A 22349-nucleotide genomic window follows, 5' to 3' on the forward strand; every position below is an offset into this window, starting at 1 on the left:
ATTCGGTGAGTGAGGGGGACTGAGAGTGTGTGAGTGAGGGGGGAATGAGAGTCGGTGAGTGAGGGGCGACTGAGAGTCAGTGAGTGAGGGGGGAATGAGAGTCGGTGAGTGAGGGGCGACTGAGAGCCGGTGAGTGAGGGGGGACTGAGAGTCGGTGAGTGAGGGGGGACTGAGAGTCGGTGTGTGAGGGGGGACTGAGAGTAGGTGAGTGAGGGGGGACTGAGAGTCGGTGAGTGAGGGGGGGACTGAGAGTCGGTGAGTGAGGGGGGACTGAGAGTCGGTGAGTGAGGGGGGACTGAGAGTCAGTGTGTGAGGGGGGACTGAGAGTAGGTGAGTGAGGGGGGACTGAGAGTCGGTGAGTGAGGGGGGGACTGAGAGTCGGTGAGTGAGGGGGGACTGAGAGTCGGTGAGTGAGGGGGGACTGAGAGTCGGTGAGTGAGGGGGTACTGAGAGACGGCGAGTGAGGGGGACTGAGAGTCGGTGAGTGAGGGGGGACTGAGAGTCGCTGAGTGAGGGGGGACTGAGAGTCGGTGAGTGAGGGGGGACTGAGAGTCGCTGAGTGAGGGGGGACTGAGAGTCGGTGAGTGAGGGGGACTGAGAGTCGGTGAGTGAGGGGGGATTGAGAGTCGGTGAGTGAGGGCGGACTGAGAGTCGGTGAGTGAGGGGGGAGTGAGAGTCGGTGAGTGAGGGGGGACTGAGAGTCGGTGAGTGAGGGGGGAGTGAGAGTCGGTGAGTGAGGGGACTGAGAGTGTGTGAGTGAGGAGGGACTGAGTCAGTGAGTGAGGGGGGAATGACAGTGAGTGAGTGAGGGGGACTGAGAGTCAGTGAGTGAGGGGGGACTGAGAGTCGGTGAGTGAGGGGGGACTGAGAGTCTGTGAGTGAGGGGGGACTGAGAGTCAGTGAGTGAGGGGGGACTGAGAGTCGGTGAGTGAGGAGGGACTGAGAGTCAGTGAGTGAGGGGGGTACTGAGAGTCGGTGAGTGAGGGGGGACTGAGAGTCGGTGAGTGAGGTGGGACTGAGAGTCGGTGAGTGAGGGGGGACTGAGAGTGGGTGAGTGAGGGGGGACTGAGAGTGGGTGAGTGAGGGGGGACTGAGAGTCGGTGAGTGAGGGGGACTGAGAGTCGGTGAGTGAGTGAGTGGACTGAGAGTCGGTGAGTGAGGGGGGACTGAGAGTCGGTGAGTGAGGGGGACTGAGAGTCGGTGAGTGAGGGGGACTGAGAGTCGGTGAGTGAGTGAGTGGACTGAGAGTCGGTGAGTGAGGGGGGACTGAGAGTCGGTGAGTGAGGGGGGACTGAGAGTGGGTGAGTGAGGGGGTCTGAGAGTCGGTGAGTGAGGAGGGACTGAGAGTCGGTGAGTGAGGAGGGACTGACAGTCGGTGAGTGAGGGGGGACTGAGAGTCGGTGAGTGAGGGGGGACTGAGAGTCGGTGAGTGAGGGGGGACTGAGAGTCGGTGAGTGAGGAGGGTCTGAGAGTCGGTGAGTGAGGAGGGACTGACAGTCGGTGAGTGAGGGGGGACTGAGAGTCGGTGAGTGAGGGGGGACTGAGAGTCGGTGAGTGAGGGGGGACTGAGAGTCGGTGAGTGAGGGGGACTGAGAGTCGGTGAGTGAGGGGGACTGAGAGTCGGTGAGTGAGGGGGGACTGAGAGTCGGTGAGTGAGGGGGGACTGAGAGTCGGTGAGTGAGGGGGGACTGAGAGTCGGTGAGTGAGGGGGGACTGAGAGTCGCTGAGTGAGGGGGGACTGAGAGTCGGTGAGTGAGGGGGGACTGAGAGTGGGTGAGTGAGGGGGGACTGAGAGTGAGTGAGGGGGGACTGAGAGACGGCGAGTGAGGGGGACTGAGAGTCGGTGAGTGAGGGGGGACTGAGAGTCGGTGAGTGAGGGGGGACTGAGAGTCGGTGAGTGAGGGGGGACTGAGAGTCGCTGAGTGAGGGGGGACTGAGAGTCGGTGAGTGAGGGGGACTGAGAGTCGGTGAGTGAGGGGGGATTGAGAGTCGGTGAGTGAGGGCGGACTGAGAGTCGGTGAGTGAGGGGGGAGTGCGAGTCGGTGAGTGAGGGGGGACTGAGAGTCGGTGAGTGAGGGGGGAGTGAGAGTCGGTGAGTGAGGGGACTGAGAGTGTGTGAGTGAGGAGGGACTGAGTCAGTGAGTGAGGGGCGAATGACAGTCAGTGAGTGAGGGGGACTGAGAGTCAGTGAGTGAGGGGGGACTGAGAGTCGGTGAGTGAGGGGGGACTGAGAGTCTGTGAGTGAGGGGGACTGAGAGTCGGTGAGTGAGGGGGGGACTGAGAGTGGGTGAGTGAGGGGGGACTGAGAGTCAGTGAGTGAGGGGGGACTGAGAGTCGGTGAGTGAGGAGGGACTGAGAGTCAGTGAGTGAGGGGAGTACTGAGAGTCGGTGAGTGAGGGGGGACTGAGAGTCGGTGAGTGAGGGGGGACTGAGAGTCGGTGAGTGAGGGGGGACTGAGAGTGGGTGAGTGAGGGCGGACTGAGAGTGGGTGAGTGAGGGGGGACTGAGAGTCGGTGAGTGAGGGGGACTGAGAGTCGGTGAGTGAGTGAGTGGACTGAGAGTCGGTGAGTGAGGGGGGACTGAGAGTCGGTGAGTGAGGGGGACTGAGAGTCGGTGAGTGAGGGGGACTGAGAGTCGGTGAGTGAGTGAGTGGACTGAGAGTCGGTGAGTGAGGGGGGACTGAGAGTCGGTGAGTGAGGGGGGACTGAGAGTGGGTGAGTGAGGGGGTCTGAGAGTCGGTGAGTGAGGAGGGACTGAGAGTCGGTGAGTGAGGAGGGACTGACAGTCGGTGAGTGAGGGGGGACTGAGAGTCGGTGAGTGAGGGGGGACTGAGAGTCGGTGAGTGAGGGGGGACTGAGAGTCGGTGAGTGAGGAGGGTCTGAGAGTCGGTGAGTGAGGAGGGACTGACAGTCGGTGAGTGAGGGGGGACTGAGAGTCGGTGAGTGAGGGGGGACTGAGAGTCGGTGAGTGAGGGGGGACTGAGAGTCGGTGAGTGAGGGGGACTGAGAGTCGGTGAGTGAGGGGGACTGAGAGTCGGTGAGTGAGGGGGGACTGAGAGTCGGTGAGTGAGGGGGGACTGAGAGTCGGTGAGTGAGGGGGACTGAGAGTCGGTGAGTGAGGGGGGACTGAGAGTCGGTGAGTGAGGGGGGACTGAGAGTCGGTGAGTGAGGGGGACTGAGAGTGTGTGAGTGAGGGGGGAATGAGAGTCGGTGAGTGAGGGGCGACTGAGAGTCAGTGAGTGAGGGGGGAATGAGAGTCGGTGAGTGAGGGGCGACTGAGAGCCGGTGAGTGAGGGGGGACTGAGAGTCGGTGAGTGAGGGGGGACTGAGAGTCGGTGTGTGAGGGGGGACTGAGAGTAGGTGAGTGAGGGGGGACTGAGAGTCGGTGAGTGAGGGGGGGACTGAGAGTCGGTGAGTGAGGGGGACTGAGAGTCGGTGAGTGAGTGAGTGGACTGAGAGTCGGTGAGTGAGGGGGGACTGAGAGTCGGTGAGTGAGAGGGACTGAGAGTCGGTGAGTGAGGGGGACTGAGAGTCGGTGAGTGAGTGAGTGGACTGAGAGTCGGTGAGTGAGGGGGGACTGAGAGTCGGTGAGTGAGGGGGGACTGAGAGTGGGTGAGTGAGGGGGTCTGAGAGTCGGTGAGTGAGGAGGGACTGAGAGTCGGTGAGTGAGGAGGGACTGACAGTCGGTGAGTGAGGGGGGACTGAGAGTCGGTGAGTGAGGGGGGACTGAGAGTCGGTGAGTGAGGGGGGACTGAGAGTCGGTGAGTGAGGAGGGTCTGAGAGTCGGTGAGTGAGGAGGGACTGACAGTCGGAGAGTGAGGGGGGACTGAGAGTCGGTGAGTGAGGGGGGACTGAGAGTCGGTGAGTGAGGGGGGACTGAGAGTCGGTGAGTGAGGGGGACTGAGAGTCGGTGAGTGAGGGGGACTGAGAGTCGGTGAGTGAGGGGGGACTGAGAGTCGGTGAGTGAGGGGGGACTGAGAGTCGGTGAGTGAGGGGGGACTGAGAGTCGGTGAGTGAGGGGGGACTGAGAGTCGCTGAGTGAGGGGGACTGAGAGTCGGTGAGTGAGGGGGGACTGAGAGTGGGTGAGTGAGGGGGGACTGAGAGTGAGTGAGGGGGGACTGAGAGTCGCTGAGTGAGGGGGGACTGAGAGTCGCTGAGTGAGGGGGGACTGAGAGTCGGTGAGTGAGGGGGGACTGAGAGTCGCTGAGTGAGGGGGGACTGAGAGTCAGTGAGTGAGGGGGGACTGAGAGTCGGTGAGTGAGGGGGGACTGAGAGTCGGTGAGTGAGGGGGGACTGAGAGTCGGTGAGTGAGGGGGGACTGAGGGTCGGTGAGTGAGGGGGGACTGAGAGTCGGTGAGTGAGGGGGGAATGAGAGTCGGTGAGTGAGGGGGACTGAGTGTCGGTGAGTGAGGGGGGACTGAGAGTTGGTGAGTGAGGGGGGACTGAGGGTGGGTGAGTGAGGGGGGACTGAGAGTCGGTGAGTGAGGGGGGACTGAGATTCGGTGAGTGAGGGGGACTGAGAGTGTGTGAGTGAGGGGGGAATGAGAGTCGGTGAGTGAGGGGGGACTGAGAGTCAGTGAGTGAGGGGGGAATGAGAGTCGGTGAGTGAGGGGCGACTGAGAGCCGGTGAGTGAGGGGGGACTGAGAGTCGGTGAGTGAGGGGGGGACTGAGAGTCGGTGAGTGAGCGGGGACTGAGAGTCGGTGAGTGAGGGGGGAATGAGAGTCGGTGAGTGAGGGGGGACTGAGAGACGGCGAGTGAGGGGGACTGAGAGTCGGTGAGTGAGGGGGGACTGAGAGTCGGTGAGTGAGGGGGGACTGAGAGTCGGTGAGTGAGGGGGGACTGAGAGTCGGTGAGTGAGGGGGGACTGAGAGTCGGTGAATGAGGAGGGACTGAGAGTCGGTGAGTGAGGGGGGACTGAGAGTCGGTGAGTGAGGGGGGACTGAGAGTCGGTGAGTGAGGGGGGACTGAGAGTCGGTGAGTGAGGGGGGACTGAGAGTCGGTGAGTGAGGGGGGACTGAGAGTCGGTGAGTGAGGGGGGACTGAGAGTCGGTGAATGAGGAGGGACTGAGAGTCGGTGAGTGAGGGGAGTGACTCTCTAACTCGGGGTCCTTTACTAACTCCCCTTTCTTTCTCTCTCAGTCGCCCCCATCGTGTCCTTTTTCCGTCCGGGGGAAGCTAACCGACTCTCCTGTGTCATCACCGGGTTTTATCCTCAAGCCATCGAGGTGACTCTTTGGAGAGATGGATTGTTGGTCGATGAGACTCAGTCCAGTGGGATCCTGCCCAATCACGACAGCACCTACCAGATCCAGAAAGGGGTGGAGTTTGACCCCAAGGACCAGGCCGTGTATTCCTGTCAGGTGGAGCACAGTGGTCTGGAGGAGATGGTGGTGGTGGTTTATGGTAAGACTCTCTCACTGATAGAAGTGACCCAGCCTGAGACAGACCCAAAGTGGGAGGGTCAGTGCTGAGCTCACAGCCCGGGACAGACCCACAGGAGGGAGGGTCAGTGCTGAGCTCCCAGCCCGGGACAGACCCACAGGAGGGAGGGTCAGTGCTGAGCTCCCAGCCCGAGAAAGACTCACAGTGGGGAGGGTCAGTGCTGAGCTCCCAGCCCGAGACAGACCCACAGGAGGGAGGGTCAGTGCTGAGCTCCCAGCCCGGGACAGACCCACAGGAGGGAGGGTCAGTGCTGAGCTCCCAGCCCGGGACAGACCCACAGGAGGGAGAGTCAGTGCTGAGCTCCCAGCCTGGGGCAGACCCACAGGGGGGAGGGTCAGTGCTGAGCTCCCAGCCCGGGACAGACCCACAGGGGGGAGGGTCAGTGCTGAGCTCCCAGCCCGGGACAGACCCACAGGGGGGAGGGTCAGTGCTGAGCTCCCAGCCCGGGACAGACCCACAGGGGGGAGGGTCAGTGCTGAGCTCCCAGCCCGGGACAGACCCACAGGGGGGAGGGTCAGTGCTGAGCTCCCAGCCCGGGACAGACCCACAGGAGGGAGAGTCTGTGCTGAGCTCCCAGCCTGGGGCAGACCCACAGTGGGGAGGGTCAGTGCTGAGCTCCCAGCCCGAGACAGACCCACAGGAGGGAGGGTCAGTGCTGAGCTCATGGCCCGGGACAGACCCACAGGAGCGTCAGTGCTGAGCTCCCAGCCCGGACCCACAGGAGGGAGGGTCAGTGCTGAGCTCCCAGCCCAGGACAGACCCACAGGGGGGAGGGTCAGTGCTGAGCTCCTGGCCCAGGACAGGTTGGGGCCCAGGCTACAGAGAGCGCAAAATAATTATTAACATTCAATGTGTTAAAATCCTCACACCATTTATAAAGGGCAGTAATCGAGCCGGTGTATCCTTTTGATATTATAGTACGAGGGCCCGGTGTATCCTGGGATATTACAGAACGACAGGGCCCGGTGCATCCTGGGATTTTACAGTATGACAGGGCCAGGTGTATCCTGGGATATTACAGTACGACAGGGCCCAGTGTATCCTGGGATATTACAGTACGACAGGGCCCGGTGTATCCTGGGATATTACAGTACGACAGGGCCTGGTGTATCCTGGGATATTACAGTACGACAGGGCCCGGTGTATCCTGGGATATTACAGTACGACAGGGCCCGGTGTATCCTGGGATATTACAGTACGAGGGCCCGGTGTATCCTGGGATATTACAGTACGACAGGGCCTGGTGTATCCTGGGATATTACAGTACGACAGGGCCCGGTGTATCCTGGGATATTACAGTACGACAGGGCCCGGTGTATCCTGGGATATTACAGTACGAGGGCCCGGTGTATCCTGGGATATTACTGCACGACAGGGCCCGGTGTATCCTGGGATATTACTGTACGAGGGCCCGGTGTATCCTGGGATATTACAGTACGAGGGCCCGGTGTACCCTGGGATATTACTGCACGACAGGGCCCGGTGTATCCTGGGATATTACTGTACGAGGGCCCGGTGTATCCTGGGATATTACAGTACGAGGGCCCGGTGTACCCTGGGATATTACAGTACGACAGGGCCCGGTGTATCCTGGGATATTACAGTACGACGACCCAGTGTATCCTGGGATATTACAGTACGACAGGGCCCGGTGTATCCTGGGATATTACAGTACGACAGGGCCCGGTGTATCCTGGGATATTACTGCACGACAGGGCCCGGGGTAGCCTGGGATATTACAGTATGACAGGGCCCGGTGTATCCTGGGATATTACAGTACGACAGGGCCTGGTGTATCCTGGAATATTACTGCACGATAGGGCCCGGTGTATCCTGGGATATTACAGTACGAGGGCCCGGTGTATCCTGGGATATTACAGAACGACAGGGCCCGGTGAATCCTGGGATATTACAGTACGACAGGGCCCGGTGTATCCTGGGATATTACAGTACGACAGGGCCCGGTGTATCCTGGGATATTACAGTACGACAGGGCGCGATGTATCCTGGGATATTACAGTACCACAGGGCCCGGTGTATCATGGGATATTACAGTACCATAGGGCCCGGTGTGTCCTGGGATATTACAGTACGACAGGGCGCGGTGTATCCTGGGATATTACAGTACGACAGGGCCCGGTGTATCCTGGGATATTACAGTACGACAGGGCCCGGTGTATCCTGGGATATTACAGTACGACAGGGCCCGTTGTATCCTGGGATATTACAGTACGAAAGGGCCCGGTGTATCCTGGGATATTACAGTACGACAGGGCCCGGTGTATCCTGGGATATTACAGTACGACAGGGCCCGTTGTATCCTGGGATATTACAGTACGACAGGGGCCGGTGTATCCTGGGATATTACAGTACGACAGGGCCCGGTGTATCCTGGGAAATTACAGTACGACAGGGCCTGGTGTATCCTGGGATATTACAGTACGAGGGCCCGGTGTATCCTGGGATATTACAGTACGAGGGCCCGGTGTATCCTGGGATATTACAGTACGAGGGCCCGGTGTATCCTGGGATATTACAGTACGACAGGGCCTGGTGTATCCTGGGATATTACAGAACAAGGGCCCAGTGTATTCTGGGATATTACAGTATGAGGGTGATGCGCTATCAATTACTCATAAAAGACGGAGAGTTAGGAGAGTAACTAAAAGGCTTTTATTAACAAAGAACAGAGCATGCCTCTCGTGGTTGACTGGTCTCCAAGAAGGCAGGGGGCTGCAGAGCAGTCACCTTTATACCTGGGCGTGTGAGTAGAGCCAGGGGAGGAGCCAGCTGAGGCATGCCTCGGCATGCCTAGATACAACAGTGTGCAACAAAAACAACAACAACAACAGTGAGCAGCAATAACAGTGGTTTACCACATTCACCCCTTGTTTAAATTTGAGTCCGGCGGGGTGAAGTGTACTACAGGTTCGTGTAAGTAAGTCTATCAGGTGGCCTTGTATGCTGTCCTGATCGTCGTGGTGGCGGCGGTGATGGTGCAGCATCCAACGTTGAATCTGGCGTCTCATTGAGTGGTTGGGTGGTCAATGACGGGTCCTGGGGCTGCGGCATGCCGTCTACAGGGGTTGGGTTGTGGGTGGTGGTGGATGGCAATGGTAGTGTTTCAGGGGCACCCGAAGGTGCGAGGTCTCGTATGGAGACTGTGTCCTCCCGCCCGTCCGGGTATGCCACGTAAGCATACTGGGGGTTGGCGTGGAGGAGGCTCACCCTCTCGACCAGGGGGTCCGTTTTATGGGACCTCACGTGCTTCCGCATTAGGACGGGTCCTGGAGACGTCAGCCATGTCGGTAGCGAGGTCACCGATGTGGACTTCCTGGGGAAAGTGAACATTTTTTCATGGGGGGTGGCATTGGTGGCCGTACAAAGCAGTGACCGAATGGAGTGGAGCGCCGCAGGGAGGACCTCCTGCCAGCGAGAGGTCAGGAGGCCCTTTGATTTTAAGTTTAAGAGGACGGCCTCCCAAACCGTCGCGTTCTCTCTTTCCACCTGGCCGTTCCCCCGGGGGTTGTAGCTGGTGGTTCTGCTTGTAGCAATACCTCTCGTGAGCAGGTACTGACGGAGTTCGTCGCTCATAAAGGATGAGCCCCGGTCGCTATGGAAATAGCTAGGGAAGCCGAACAAGGCGAAAAGGTCATTCAGACATTTAATGACCGTGGTACTGGTCATGTCTGGGCAAGGGATGGCAAACGGGAAACGGGAGTACTCATCAATTATGTTGAGGAAGTACACGTTGCGGTCAGAGGAGGGGAGGGGCCCTATAAAATCGACGCTCAGGCGCTCGAAGGGGCGAGTGGCCTTGATCAGGCTTGCTCTGTCTGGCCTATAAAAATGCGGTTTGCACTCGGCACAGATTTGGCAGTTCCTGGTCATGGTCCTGACCTCCTCGATGGAGTAGGGCAGGTTACGGGATTTGATGAAATGGAAGAACCTGGTGACCCCCGGGTGGCAGAGGTCATTGTGGAGGGTCTGCAGTCTATCAACCTGCGCGTTGGCGCATGTACCACGTGATAGGGCATCTGGGGGCTCATTGAGTTTCCCGGGCCAGTACAAGATTCGTAACTGTAGGTGGAGAGTTCAATTCTCCACCTCAAGATCTTGTCGTTCTTGATTTTGCCCCTCTGCTTATTATTAAACATAAAAGCCACTGAACGCTGGTCAGTGAGCAGGGTAAATCGTTTTCCGGCCAGGTAATGCCTCCAATGTCGCACCGCTTCCACAATGGCCTGGGCCTCCTTTTCGACAGGAGTGTTGAATCTCGGGGCCCTGGAGGGTCCTTGAGAAAAAGGCCACGGGTCTCCCCTCCTGGTTAAGGGTTGCAGCTAGGGCGAAGTCGGATGCGTCGCTCTCCACTTGGAAAGGGATGGACTCATCCACTGCATGCATTGTGGCCTTCGCAATATCTCCTTTTATGAGAGTGAAGGCTGCACATGCCTCTGCTGTCAGGGGGAAGGAGGTGGACTTGATGAGGGGTCTGGCTTTGTCCGCATAGTTGGGCACCCACTGAGCATAGTAAGAGAAAAACCCTAGGCATCTCTTCAGTGCTTTTTGGCAGTGGGGGAGGGGGAGCTCCATAAGGGGGCGCATTCTGTCGGGGTCAGGGTCGGGGCCGATGACTCCGTTCTCCACTACGCAGCCAAGAATGGCAAGGCGCGTGGTGCGAAACATACATTTGTCCTTGTTGTATGTTAGATTCAGCCGCTGGGCCGTACGGAGGAATTTCTCTAGGTTAACGTCATGGTCCTGCTGGTCATGGCCGCAGATGGTGACGTTGTCTAGATAGGGGAAGGTGGCCTGCAGCGCGTTCTGGTCAACCATTCGGTCCATCTCCCTTTGGAAGACCGAAACCCCGTTGGTGACGCCGAAGGGGACTCGGAGGAAGTGGTAGAGACGACCGTCAGCTTCAAAAGCTGTGTACTGGCGGTCCTCAGCCCTGATGGGGAGCTAGTGGTATGCCGACTTCAGATCAATCGTCGAGAACACCCGGTATTGTGCTATCTGATTGACCATGTCAGATATGCGGGGGAGTGGGTATGCATCTAACTGGGTGTAGCGATTGATCGTCTGGCTGTAGTCAATAACTAGGCGCTGTTTTTCGCCAGACTTCACTACCACCACTTGTGCTCGCCATGGGCTAGTGCTACCCTCAATAATCCCTTCCTTCAGGAGTCTTGCTACTTCGGATTTAATGAAGCTCCTATCCCCGGCACTGTACCGCCTGCTTTTGGTAGCGATGGGCTTACAGTCGCGGGTGAGGTTAGCGAACAAGGGGGGGGGGGGGACTTTAAGCGTGGAGAGGCTGCAAATGATGCGCGGCGGGCGATTTAAAAGCTGCTGGCTGCAGACTGTGAGTGGGGGGAGGGGTCCGCCGTACGCTAATGTGACACTTTTAAGGTGGCACTGAAAATCCAACCCCAGTAGAACGGCAGCGCAGAGATGGGGCAGGACAAGAAGTTTAAAATTTTTGTATTCTGTGCCCCTTACTGAAAGGGTCACTACACAGTAGCCACTGACGTCTGCTGAATGGGATTTGGAAGCCATAGAGATCTGATGGCGCGTTGGCAGGACCGGGAGAGAGTAACTGCGCACCGTGTCGGGGTGGATAAAGCTCTCCGTGCTCCCGCTGTCGAAAAGGCAGGTAGTGGCGCGGCCATTTACCGTAATGTCCATCATGGACTTGGACAGTTGGTGAGGGAGAGATTGGTCCAGCGTCACGGAGGCCAGCGTATGGTCGAGCGAGTCGCTGTGGTCGTCAGACAAGGCGGTGGTTGGGTCCGGGTCACCCGCGATTGAAGATGGCGGACAAAATGGCTGCGCCCATGATCCCGATCCCCACGCGGCTGGAGGTGTCCAAGATGGCGGACAAGATGGCTGCCCCCACGGTTCACACACGGAGCTGCTGGCGTTAGCGGTTTTACCTTTGCAGGCGCTGACGTAGTGTCCTTTCTTCCCGCAGCCAGAGCAGGTAGCGTTTTTCGCCAGGCAGCGTGCTCTGGGGTGTTTTGCCTGGCCACAAAAGTAACATTTCGGGCCCTTGGACATCGCTGCAGCAGTTGGTGCCGGGGGTGGCGGTCCCATGACCCAAGGTTGCGGCGTCCATGGTGCGGAGTGGTTAGGGGAGAATGCGTCCATATTCCGGTGGGCCGCGTCTACTGAGAGCGCGAGGGACACTGCCTTCTTCAGGTCGATTTCGCCCTTCTCCAACAGTCTCTGCCGGGAGTAGTCGGACTTGAGGCCCGCAACGAAAGCATCTCGGATAAGTCCCTCCGTGTGTGTCGCGGCCGATACCTCTTTACAATCGCAGGCTCGGCCGAGTATCTGTAGTGCCCGTAGGAATGCCTCCACCGATTCCCCGGAATGCTGTTTGCGGGATCTCAGGAGGTGTCTGGCATAAACCGTATTTACCGGGCGTGTGTATTGTCCTTTTAGCAGTTCGATAGCCGCCGCATAGGTAGTCGCGTCCTGGATGAGCGTGTAGACTTGGTGGCCCACCTTGGAGGCCAGGATTTTTAGTTTGTTTCCATCTAGTGTCACGGCTGAGGTTTCCAGATAAGCTTCGAAGCAACGCAGCCATTGTGCGAACTTGGTAGACGAACCCGCCTCTTGAGGGTCTAGGTCCAGGCATGTTGGTCTGAGGGCATGCAGCAGCGCCTGCTTCTGAGCGTTTGGTGCCGTCGTTTGCTGCAGCGCCTGCTGCTCAGCGTTTGGCGCCGACATTTTGTTTTTGTTAATAAAATTGATGCGCTATCAATTACTCATAAAAGACGGAGAGTTAGGAGAGTAACTAAAAGGCTTTTATTAACAAAGAACAGAGCATGCCTCTCGTGGTTGACTGGTCTCCAAGAAGGCAGGGGGCTGCAGAGCAGTCACCTTTATACCTGGGCGTGTGGGTGGAGCCAGGGGCGGAGCCAGCTGAGGCATGCCGAGGCATGCCTAGATACAACAGTGTGCAACAACAACAACAGTAAGCAGCAATAACAGTGGTTTACCACAGAGGGCCCGGTGTATCCTGGGATATTACAGTACGACAGGGCTCGGCGTATCCTGGGATATTACAGGACGAGGGCCCGGTGTATCCTGGGATATTACAGTACGACAGGACCCAGTGTATCCTGGGATTTTACTGTACGAGGGCCCGGTGTATCCTGGGATATTACAGTACGACAGGGCCCGGTGTATCCTGGGATATTACAGTACGACAGGGCCCATTGTATCCTGGGATATTACAGTACGAGGGCCTGGTGTATCCTGGGATATTACAATACGACAGGGCCCGGTGTATCCTGGGATATTACAGTACGACAGGGCCCAGTGTATCCTGGGATATTACAGTACGACAGGGCCCGGTGTATCCTGGGATATTACAGTACGACAGGGTCCGGTGTATCCTGGAATATTACTGTACGAGGGCCCGGTGTACCCTGGGATATTACAGTACGACAGGGCCTGTTGTATCCTGGGATATTACAGTATGACAGGGCCCGTTGTATCCTGAGATATTACTATACGAGGGCCCGGTGTATCCTGGGATATTACAATACGACAGGGCCCAGTGCATCCTGGGATTTTACAGTATGACTGGGCCAGGTGTATCCTGGGATATTACAGTACGACAGGGCCCGGTGTATCCTGGGATATTACAGTACGACAGGGCCCAGTGTATCCTGGGATATTACAGTACGACAGGGCCCGGTGTATCCTGGGATATTACAGTACGACAGGGTCCGGTGTATCCTGGAATATTACTGTACGAGGGCCCGGTGTACCCTGGGATATTACAGTACGACAGGGCCTGTTGTATCCTGGGATATTACAGTACGACAGGGCCCGTTGTATCCTGAGATATTACTATACGAGGGCCCGGTGTATCCTGGGATATTACAATACGACAGGGCCCAGTGCATCCTGGGATTTTACAGTATGACAGGGCCAGCTGTATCCTGGGATATTACAGTACGACAGGGCCCGGTGTATCCTGGGATATTACAGTACGACAGGGCCCGTTGTATCCTGGGATATTACAGTACGAGGGCCCGGTGTATCCTGGGATATTACTGTAGGACAGGGCCCAGTGTATCCTGGGATATTACTGTACGAGGGCCCGGTGTATCCTGGGACATTACAGTACGACAGGGCCCGGTGTATCCTGGGATATTACAGTATGAGAGGGTCCGGTGTATCCTGGGATATTACAGTAGGAGGGCCCGGTGAATCCTGGGATATTACAGTACGACAGGTCCCGGTGTATCCTGGGATATTACAGTACGACAGGGCCCGGTGTATCCTGGGATATTACAGTACGACGGCCCGGTGTATCCTGGGATATTACAGTATGACAGGGCCCGGTGTATCCTGGGATATTACAGTACGACAGGGCCCGGTGTATCCTGGGATATTACAGTACGACAGGGCCCGGTGTATCCTGGGATATTACTGCACGACAGGGCCCGGGGTATCCTGGGATATTACAGTAGGAGGGCCCGGTGTATCCTGGGATATTACTGTACGACAGGGCCCGGTGTATCCTGGGATATTACTGTACTAGGGCCCGGTGAATCCTGGGATATTACAGTACGACAGGGCCCGGTGTATCCTGGGATATTACAGTACGACGGCCCGGTGTATCCTGGGATATTACAGTACGACAGGGCCCGGTGTATCCTGGGATATTACAGTACGACAGGGCCCGGTGTATCCTGGGATATTACAGTACGACAGGGCTCGGTGTATCCTGGGATATTACTGCACGACAGGGCCCGGGGTATCCTGGGATATTACAGTATGACAGGGCCCGGTGTATCCTGGGATATTACAGTACGACAGGGCCTGGTGTATCCTGGAATATTACTGTACGATAGGGCCCGGTGTATCCTGGGATATTACAGTACGAGGGCCCGGTGTATCCTGGGATATTACAGAACGACAGGGCCCGGTGTATCCTGGGATATTACAGTACGAGGGTGAAATGAAAAGAAAGTTGCCTTTCAAAAGCTAGGCTTTATTAACCTTAAAAACCAGCAAGTACATCTTAAGCTCCCAGTCTCAACCAGACTGTGGAGAACTGAATTTAAGATGGCCACCACAGGTCACATGACATCAACTAACCAATAGGTTTACAGCATATCTCTCAAGGCAGGAAAACAGGCAACCAATTACAATGCTTCTTATAAAACAAGAATAATCACCACATTCACCCTTCCTTTTAAAATATACTTCAACCCAGGTAGCCTTTACAATCTACAATTAGTTATTTATGACTAAAACAATACATGTACAATATTTCAACAATTTTAAAATTTTACTGTCAAATTATTTTAAAAGTCCATTTTTAATCGGTCAACCGGATATCTTGTTCGTGTCGACCTTCTTAACCTTGGTAAAGTTCCTTGCCCTCCCACACCAGGAGACACAGAAATATCTTCTGCAGGGAGGCTATCAATATCCTGATTATCAACGGTTCCTGAATTGGAAGTCCCATTAGAAGGTAAACTGGGAGGGTCATGAACATCCATCGAGGGCAGACTAAGAGAATTGTAAATGTCTGCAATAGGATTGGAAATATTCATAGTATCTGTGACGACATCAACATTATCTAAATTATGGCTATTGTTAATATCCTCAGAAGAGGGCTGGCCACCACAAGGAGCTAAGTCTTTAACCGAAACCGTACTTTCTTTCCCATCTTGGAATCGAATGTGAGCATATTGGGAATTTGCCTCCAATAGCTCCACCTCCTCCACTAAAGGATCATACTTTGACAGTCTAACATGGCGTCGGAGCAGCACAGGTCCCTGCATAGTAAGCCATGAAGGTACCGAATATCCCGTAGTGGATCTCCGCGGATAGTTGAAAAGCCTTTCATGGGGAGTCACATTAGTAGCCGTTGAAAGCAATGATCTAATGGAATACAGGGCATCAGGCAATACCATTTCCCATTGTGTATTCTCAAGGTTCCGAGATGTCGAAGCCAACATAACTGCCTTCCAGATCACCCCATTGTATTGTTCGCACTGTCCATTACCCTGGGGATTATACGGGATAGTTCTGCTAGTAGAAATTCCCCGACTCTGGAAGTATTCCTTCAACTGGGAAGACATAAAAGAACTTCCCTGATCCGAATGGATATACGCAGGCATCCCAAAGATGACAAAAAGTTGAGTCAGACATTTAATAACTGTAGCAGCTGATACATCTGCACAAGGAAAAGCAAAAGGGAACCTTGAAAACTCATCCACAACAGTAAATATATATCGATTCTGAGTCGTTGAAGGAAGGGGCCCCTTAAAATCAATGCTCAGGCGTTCAAAGGGAAAAGTAGCCTTTATAAGATGAACTCGTTGGAGCTTAGAGAAATTCGGTTTACACCGGGCACAAACAGAGCATGACGAAGTCATCCGCTTGACATCTTCAACTGAAAAGGGCAATTTCTTACTGCGTACGAAGTGTATCATCCTCGTAACACCAGGATGGCACAAAGCATTATGAAGATTAATAAATTCTTTATCCTGACTGCTATACCTTCTTGACTTGGTAACAATTGGCTTACAGTCCGACATCAAATTGGTAAAAGATGATAATGGAGAAATGGATAAAGAAGTTGATCCACAAATAGACAAAGGTGGCTTAGTTCCTCCGAAAGAAAGACTGAGGGACTCATGTAATTGAAGCACATCATGACCAATCAAAATATCCGCACAGAGATTAGGCAGAACAAATAGGCGTATATCAGTATACGTATTACCTAAAAGAATTAATTTCACAAGGCAACAACCAGCTACTTGTGAGGTGAGAGTCGTCTGAGCCATACACACCTGATAGGAAACAGGCGAAATTTTCAAACGCTTCTCCCTCACAAACTGAAGACTTATAAAGCTCTCAGTACTGCCCGTATCTATAAGGGCCTTCACTTCTAACCCATTAACTTGGGCCATAACTATAGCTTTGTTTAGGCCATGGGAAAAGGCGGCAGAAACTGATGCAATAAACGCCCTATCTAAAGGCTGAATGGTCGCAGAGGAGGCAACCAATTTACAAACACATGCATAATGACCTCCCTTACCGCATTTACTACACACAGCCTCCCGGGCAGGGCACTTCAAACGGGGGTGCCGGGCGTTCCCGCAGAAATAGCACTTCTGAATCCTAGAGGCAACAGCTGCCGAAGTAGAAACTGTTTCGGAATCTGGTAAACCACTCCTATTAAATCCATATAATTCCCTTTCATCCGGAACTGCTGAAACCACGGTCGCAGGCCGATCAAAGGGAGCATAAGAATCCGAACTTCTCTGAGCCAAATCCAATGTAGAGGCTTGCTCAAAAGCACTCTTAAGATCCAAGGTCTTATATTCTAATAATCGCTGACGAATTGATCTAGACAGTAATCCATTAATAAATGCATCCCGTACCGACTCTTCCCTATATTCTTCTGCAGACACGGCCCTATAATTACAGTTAGCACCAAGGCGCCGGAGTGCCTGTAAATAGGCATCCAAGGATTCTCCCGCCTGCTGCCTACGGGCAGATAAAAGGTGACGTGCAAATACCTCATTTTTGGGTTTAACAAAAATCTTTTCCAACGTAGCAATAGCCAATTCATAAGTTTCACAGTCCAAAATATACTTGTACACATCCGGAGCAATGTAGTTGATTAGTACATCCAACTTCAGAGATTGCTGATCCAACACACCCAAAAAGTTTTTAAATGTACGATACCAATGTTTCCATTGATCATCCACTCCTGCAGAATTAGGGTCAGCATTAAATCGTTCCGGTCGAAGAAATCGAAGATATTGTTCCATTATAGCATAAGGTTAATAAATTGAAATGAAAAGTAAGTTGCCTTTCAAAAGCTAGGCTTTATTAACCTTAAAAACAAGCAAGTACATCTTAAGCGCCCAGTCTCAACCAGACTGTGGAGAACTGAATTTAAGATGGCCACCACAGGTCACATGACATCAACTAACCAATAGGTTTACAGCATATCTCTCAAGGCAGGAAAACAGGCAACCAATTACAATGCTTCTTATAAAACAAGAATAATCACCACAGAGGGCCTGGTGTATCCTGGGATATAACAGTACGACAGGGCCCGGTGTATCCTGGGATATTACAGTACCACCGGGCCCGGTGTATCCTGGGATATGACAGTACCACAGGGCCTGGTGTATCCTGGGATATTACAGTGCGACAGGGCCCGTTGTATCCTGGGATATTGCAGTACGACAGGGCCCGGTGTATCCTGGGATATTACAGTACGACAGGGCCCGGAGTATCCTGGGATATTACAGTACGAGGGCCCGGTGTATCCTGGGATATTACTGTACGACAGGGCCCGGTGTATCCTGGGATATTACAGTATGACAGGGCCCGGTGTATCCTGGGATATTACAGTACGACAGGGCCCGGTGTATCCTGGGATATTACAATATGACAGGGCCCGGTGTATCCTGGGATATTACAATATGACAGGGCCCGGTGTATCCTGGGATACTACTGCACGACAGGGCCCGGGATATTACAGTATGACAGGGCCCGGTGTATCCTGGGATATTACAGTACAACAGGTCCTGGTGTATTCTGGAATATTACTGAACGATAGGGCCCGGTGTATCCTGGGATATTACAGTACAACAGGGCCCGGTGTATCCTGGGATATTACAGTACACAGTGTATCCTGGGATATTACAGTATGACAGGGCCCGGTGTATCCTGGGATATTACAGTACGAGGGCCCGGTGTATCCTGGGATATTACAGTACACGGTGTATCCCTGTCCGTCGCTCTGATTTTCTCTCTGATTCTCTCTCATAGTACCGAAGTTTGATTCCCTCGTCCCTGCCCTTGTTGGTGTGATTGGGGCCTTCGGGCTGCTCATCGCTCTTACCATTGTGGCTGTTGTCATCTACAAAAAGAAAGGTAGGAAGTGGGGAGAAAATGGGCAGGTCCTTGCTGGTGGAGGGAGGGGCCTGGATTGGGAGGAGGGGCCAGGTTGGAGGTGGAGGGGTCCTGTAAGGGGGGGCACGGGACAGGGTTGGGGGGATAGCCTGGTGGTGAGTGGAAGTGTACTGGGCTGGAGGGGGCAGGGCTCTGGTTGAGGTGCTCTGGGTGAGGGGGCGGGGCGCTGGGTGAGGGGGCAGGGTGCTGGGTGAAGGTCTCTGGGTGAGGGGGCAGGGCTCTGGGTGATGGAGCCAGGTTGGGGGCGGGTCTCTGGGAGGCGGAGCCAGGCTGGGGGAGGTGCTCAGGGTGGGGAGTGCCAGGTTGGGGGTGAGCCTCCTCTCTGACTGTCTGTCGGGGTCTCGTCACTCACTGAGCGTTCCTTGCTTTACAGGGGGAGGGAAGAGCAGCTACAATCCGACAACCAGTAAGCTGACCATCAAACATCCTCAGCATCTCCGTAACTGAATCGTCGCTCATTCTGTGTCTGATACACTGAACAGTTTATTGCTCTGTGTCTCCCTCTGTTTGTCTCTGTCTCTGTGTCTGGCTCTTTCTCTCTTTCTGTTGTCTGTCTCTGTGCCTGTCTCTCTCTCTGGCTCTGTCTCTTTCTGTCTCTCTCTCTATTTCTGGCTCTGTCTCTTTCTGTCTCTCTGTTTCTGGCTCTGTCTCTTTCTGTCTCTCTCTCTATTTCTGGCTCTGTCTCTTTCTGTCTCTCCGTTTCTGGCTCTGTCTCTTTCTGTCTCTGGCTCTGTCTCTCTCTCTCTGTTTCTGTCTGTCTCTTTCTGTTTCTGGCTCTGTCTCTTTCTGTCTCTCTTTCTGTCTCTGTCTCTCTCCTTTCTGTCTCTCTCTCTCTTTCTGTCTCTCTCTTTCTGTCTCTGTATCTTTCTGGCTCTCTGTTTCTGGCTCTGTCTCTTTCTGTCTATCTGTTTCTGGCTCTGTGTCTCTCTCCCTCTTTCTGTTTCTCTCTGTCTGTCTCTCTCTCTCTCTCTGTATCTGGCTCTGTCTCTGTGACAATGAACAGTTTTTTTAATGCCTGTCCTTCCATTAACAGCTTCTGATAAAGGGGAATCCTCCTGCTCCTCCGTCACTGCCTGAGGTATGAATAGTGTTGATCAATAGTGTGAGCAGATCTTTCCCTGGCCTTCTAACTGGGCTATTACAGCAGGTGTTTATTGTACAATCTCACGGGTGGAATCTGAGCACAGTGCATGTCTCTCCCTGTGTAGTCCCTAAAGACTGGGCCGAACAATCCAACACTGAGATTGGCCTTCTGGAGATGACTGGCCCTGTACGGTCTGAGGCTGGAGATATCTTGTGGGGGAGGGGATTGGGGTAAAGGTGTCCAGAAACCTCTCACCCTGGATGTGGCTTCCTGTCAGATAATCGATTTCCTCAGGTGAGTCGAATTTCCCAGTGGTGTTGCTCCCCCAGGATTCAGTATTGCTGGTGTTTGTGGGGTGGGTCTGATGGGTTTTGATGGTGTTTGGGTGTGGGTCTGATGGGTTTTGCTGGTGTTTGGGTGTGGGTCTGATGGGTTTTGCTGGTGTTTGGGTGTGGGTCTGATGGGTTTTGATGGTGTTTCGGGGTGGGTCTGATGGGTTTTGCTGGTGTTTGGATGTGGGTCTGATGGGTTTTGATGGTGTTTGTGGGTGGGTCTGATGGGTTTTTCTGGTGGTTGTGGGGTGGGACTGATGGGTTTTGATGGTGTTGGAGTGGGGGGTCTGCTGTTTTTGTTATTTTTTTATGGGGTGTGAGCATCGCTGGCAAGGCCAGCATTTACTGCCCATCTCTAATTGCCCTTGAGAAGGTGGTGGTGAGCCACCATCTTGAACCGCTGCAGTCTGTGTGGTGAAGGTACTCCCACAGTGCTATTAGGTAGGGAGTTCCAGGATTTTGACCCAGCGACAATGAAGGATCGGCGATATACTTCTAAGTCAGGATGGTGTGTGACTTGGAGGGGAACTTGGAGGTGGTGGTGTTCCCATGCGCCTGCTGCCCTTGTCCTTCTAGGTGGAAGAGGTCGCAGGTTTGGAAGGTGCTGCCGAAGAAGCCTTGGCGAGTTGCTGCAGTGCATCTTGTAGATGGTACACACTGCAGCCACGGTGGTGGAGGAAGTGAATGTTTAAGGTGGTGGATGGGGTGCCAATAAAGCGGGCTGCTTTGTCCTGGATGGTGTCGAGCTTTTTGAGTGTTGTTGGAGCTGCACTCATCCAGGCAAGAGCTGCTGGTGTTTGAGGGGTGGAGGGATCTGCTGGGTTTTGCTGCTGGAGTTTTGCTGCTGGTGTTTGCAGGGGTTTGCTGGGTCTGATGGGTTTTCCTTTCTCTGTAACAATCTATTTCTCTTCCCCAGTGGCCTCCCGTGTCCCAGCTGGTTCCCCGAGATCAGCAGCAGGAGTTGATGAGAGGATCGGGAAGGGTGTGATTTCATCGAGGTGACGGCGAGTGACTGATGGCAGCTCCACATCTGTGACTCTGTAATTTAAATTGTGCCAGTTGCAGATTATTAAATGTCTGGGATTTCTCTCTTTGGAGCCGGATGATTTGAGCTTTGCTCTGCTCTGTTTGCTCTGCTCTGTTTACTCTGCACATACTCCAGGATTACGATTTACTCACTGCCGATTCATTCACTGCGAGGTGGGCTGTGTAGAGCAGGGGTCTGCTCCCTCGGACAGTCCCCGGGTGTGGGTGTTGGGAAATGTTGCCCTGTCCCACGGGCTGAAATTGGAGGGCGTGGGGGAGGTTAGGGAACTTGTACATGAGTTTTTTTTGGGTGTGGGGGGCGGGGTGCTTGTGCTTTGCAAAAGGAGATCTGGTCCTGCTGATTGTCTTTCTTGCAATTTCTTCAATAAAGGAGGTCCATACTCCACTTACTGTCTCTGTCTGCACACTCCTCAGTTCAAAACTAATGAAGCTGTATTGGGGAAAATTGAGTGTTTTAAGGATGAAGTTACCAGGTATCTAGGGGAAGAGGAAATAATAACAGTCGATAAGTTGCAAGCACAGATTTCAAAAGGGAAGATCGTGCTTGCCAAAGCTCATAGCATTCTTTGGGGGAGGTGACAGACATGGTGATGGGGAAATGCAGTGAATGTGATGCACATGGACTTTAGGAAAGCCTTTGACAAGGTGTCACACGGGGGATTATTGGAGAAGATTCAATGAGTACTTTGCATCTGTCGTCACAAAAGGCGGCTTTAGCCGGACCGCAATGTCCTTGCACCATGCCAGCCCGGAATTCCAGATTAGGACCTAGAATGCAGGAAGCTGACGACAATTAACCTTCAAGTCCCAGTCCAGCTCCACCTCCCCAAGCAGTAGCTCCTGCCTTTGATGGCCCACCACAGATCTGGGTGGGTGTGTCATTTCCAGTACTTCCATGTGGAAGTGACTCCGTCTGGATACTTGGTTGAGGGGAGGCATATATAAACTAAATGGTACCATTTTAAAGGAGGCGCAGGAACAGAGAGACCTGGGGGTGTATGTGCACAAATCTTTGAAGGTGGCAGGTCAATTTGAGAAGGCTGTTAAAAAAGCACATGGGCTCCTGGTTTTACAGCGTCAGCCACAGCTCAGTGGGCACCCTTGCCACTCAGTCAGAAGGCAGTGGGTTCAAGTCCCACTCTAGCACAAAAATCTAGGCTGACACTCCAGTGAGAAGGTGAGCCAGAGTTCAAAGAGTGTTCCATCTTTCTTGTATTTAATAACTGAGAAGCGAGAAAACTGATTGTTCCCACTGTGAAATCTGTATAGAATTAGAGTCTATATCACAGGAACAGGCCTTTCAGCCCAACTGGTCTATGTCGGCATTTGTACTCCACGCAAGCCTCCTCCCAGCACTCTTCATCTCACCCTATCAGCATATCCTTCTATTCCTTTCTCCCTCATGTGCTTATTGAGCCAACCCTTAACTGTCAGCTGTGGCTCAGTGGGTAGCACCCTCGCCGCTGAGTC

General features: G+C 54.1%; 1 protein-coding gene across 1 annotated transcript in view; it reads left to right on the forward strand.

Annotated features, from left to right (window-relative positions):
• The window catches only part of LOC147095635 (major histocompatibility complex class I-related protein 1-like), a 52903-nt gene extending 31955 nt beyond the window's left edge, over nucleotides 1-20948 (forward strand). Inside the window, exons 2-6 of the mRNA XM_085973677.1 lie at nucleotides 5142-5405; nucleotides 18273-18377; nucleotides 18790-18822; nucleotides 19450-19494; nucleotides 20749-20948. Of these exons, the coding sequence (XP_085829803.1) occupies nucleotides 5142-5405; nucleotides 18273-18377; nucleotides 18790-18822; nucleotides 19450-19493 (446 nt within the window). The 3' untranslated portion in view covers nucleotide 19494; nucleotides 20749-20948. The remainder of the gene's footprint in view (nucleotides 1-5141; nucleotides 5406-18272; nucleotides 18378-18789; nucleotides 18823-19449; nucleotides 19495-20748) is intronic.
• The last annotated feature ends 1401 nt before the right edge of the window (nucleotides 20949-22349 follow it).

This window comes from Somniosus microcephalus, unplaced genomic scaffold (assembly GCF_052327205.1).
Source record: "Somniosus microcephalus isolate GS21.2 unplaced genomic scaffold, FLI_Smic_1.0 unresolved_chr1, whole genome shotgun sequence".
Lineage (NCBI taxonomy): Eukaryota > Metazoa > Chordata > Chondrichthyes > Squaliformes > Somniosidae > Somniosus > Somniosus microcephalus.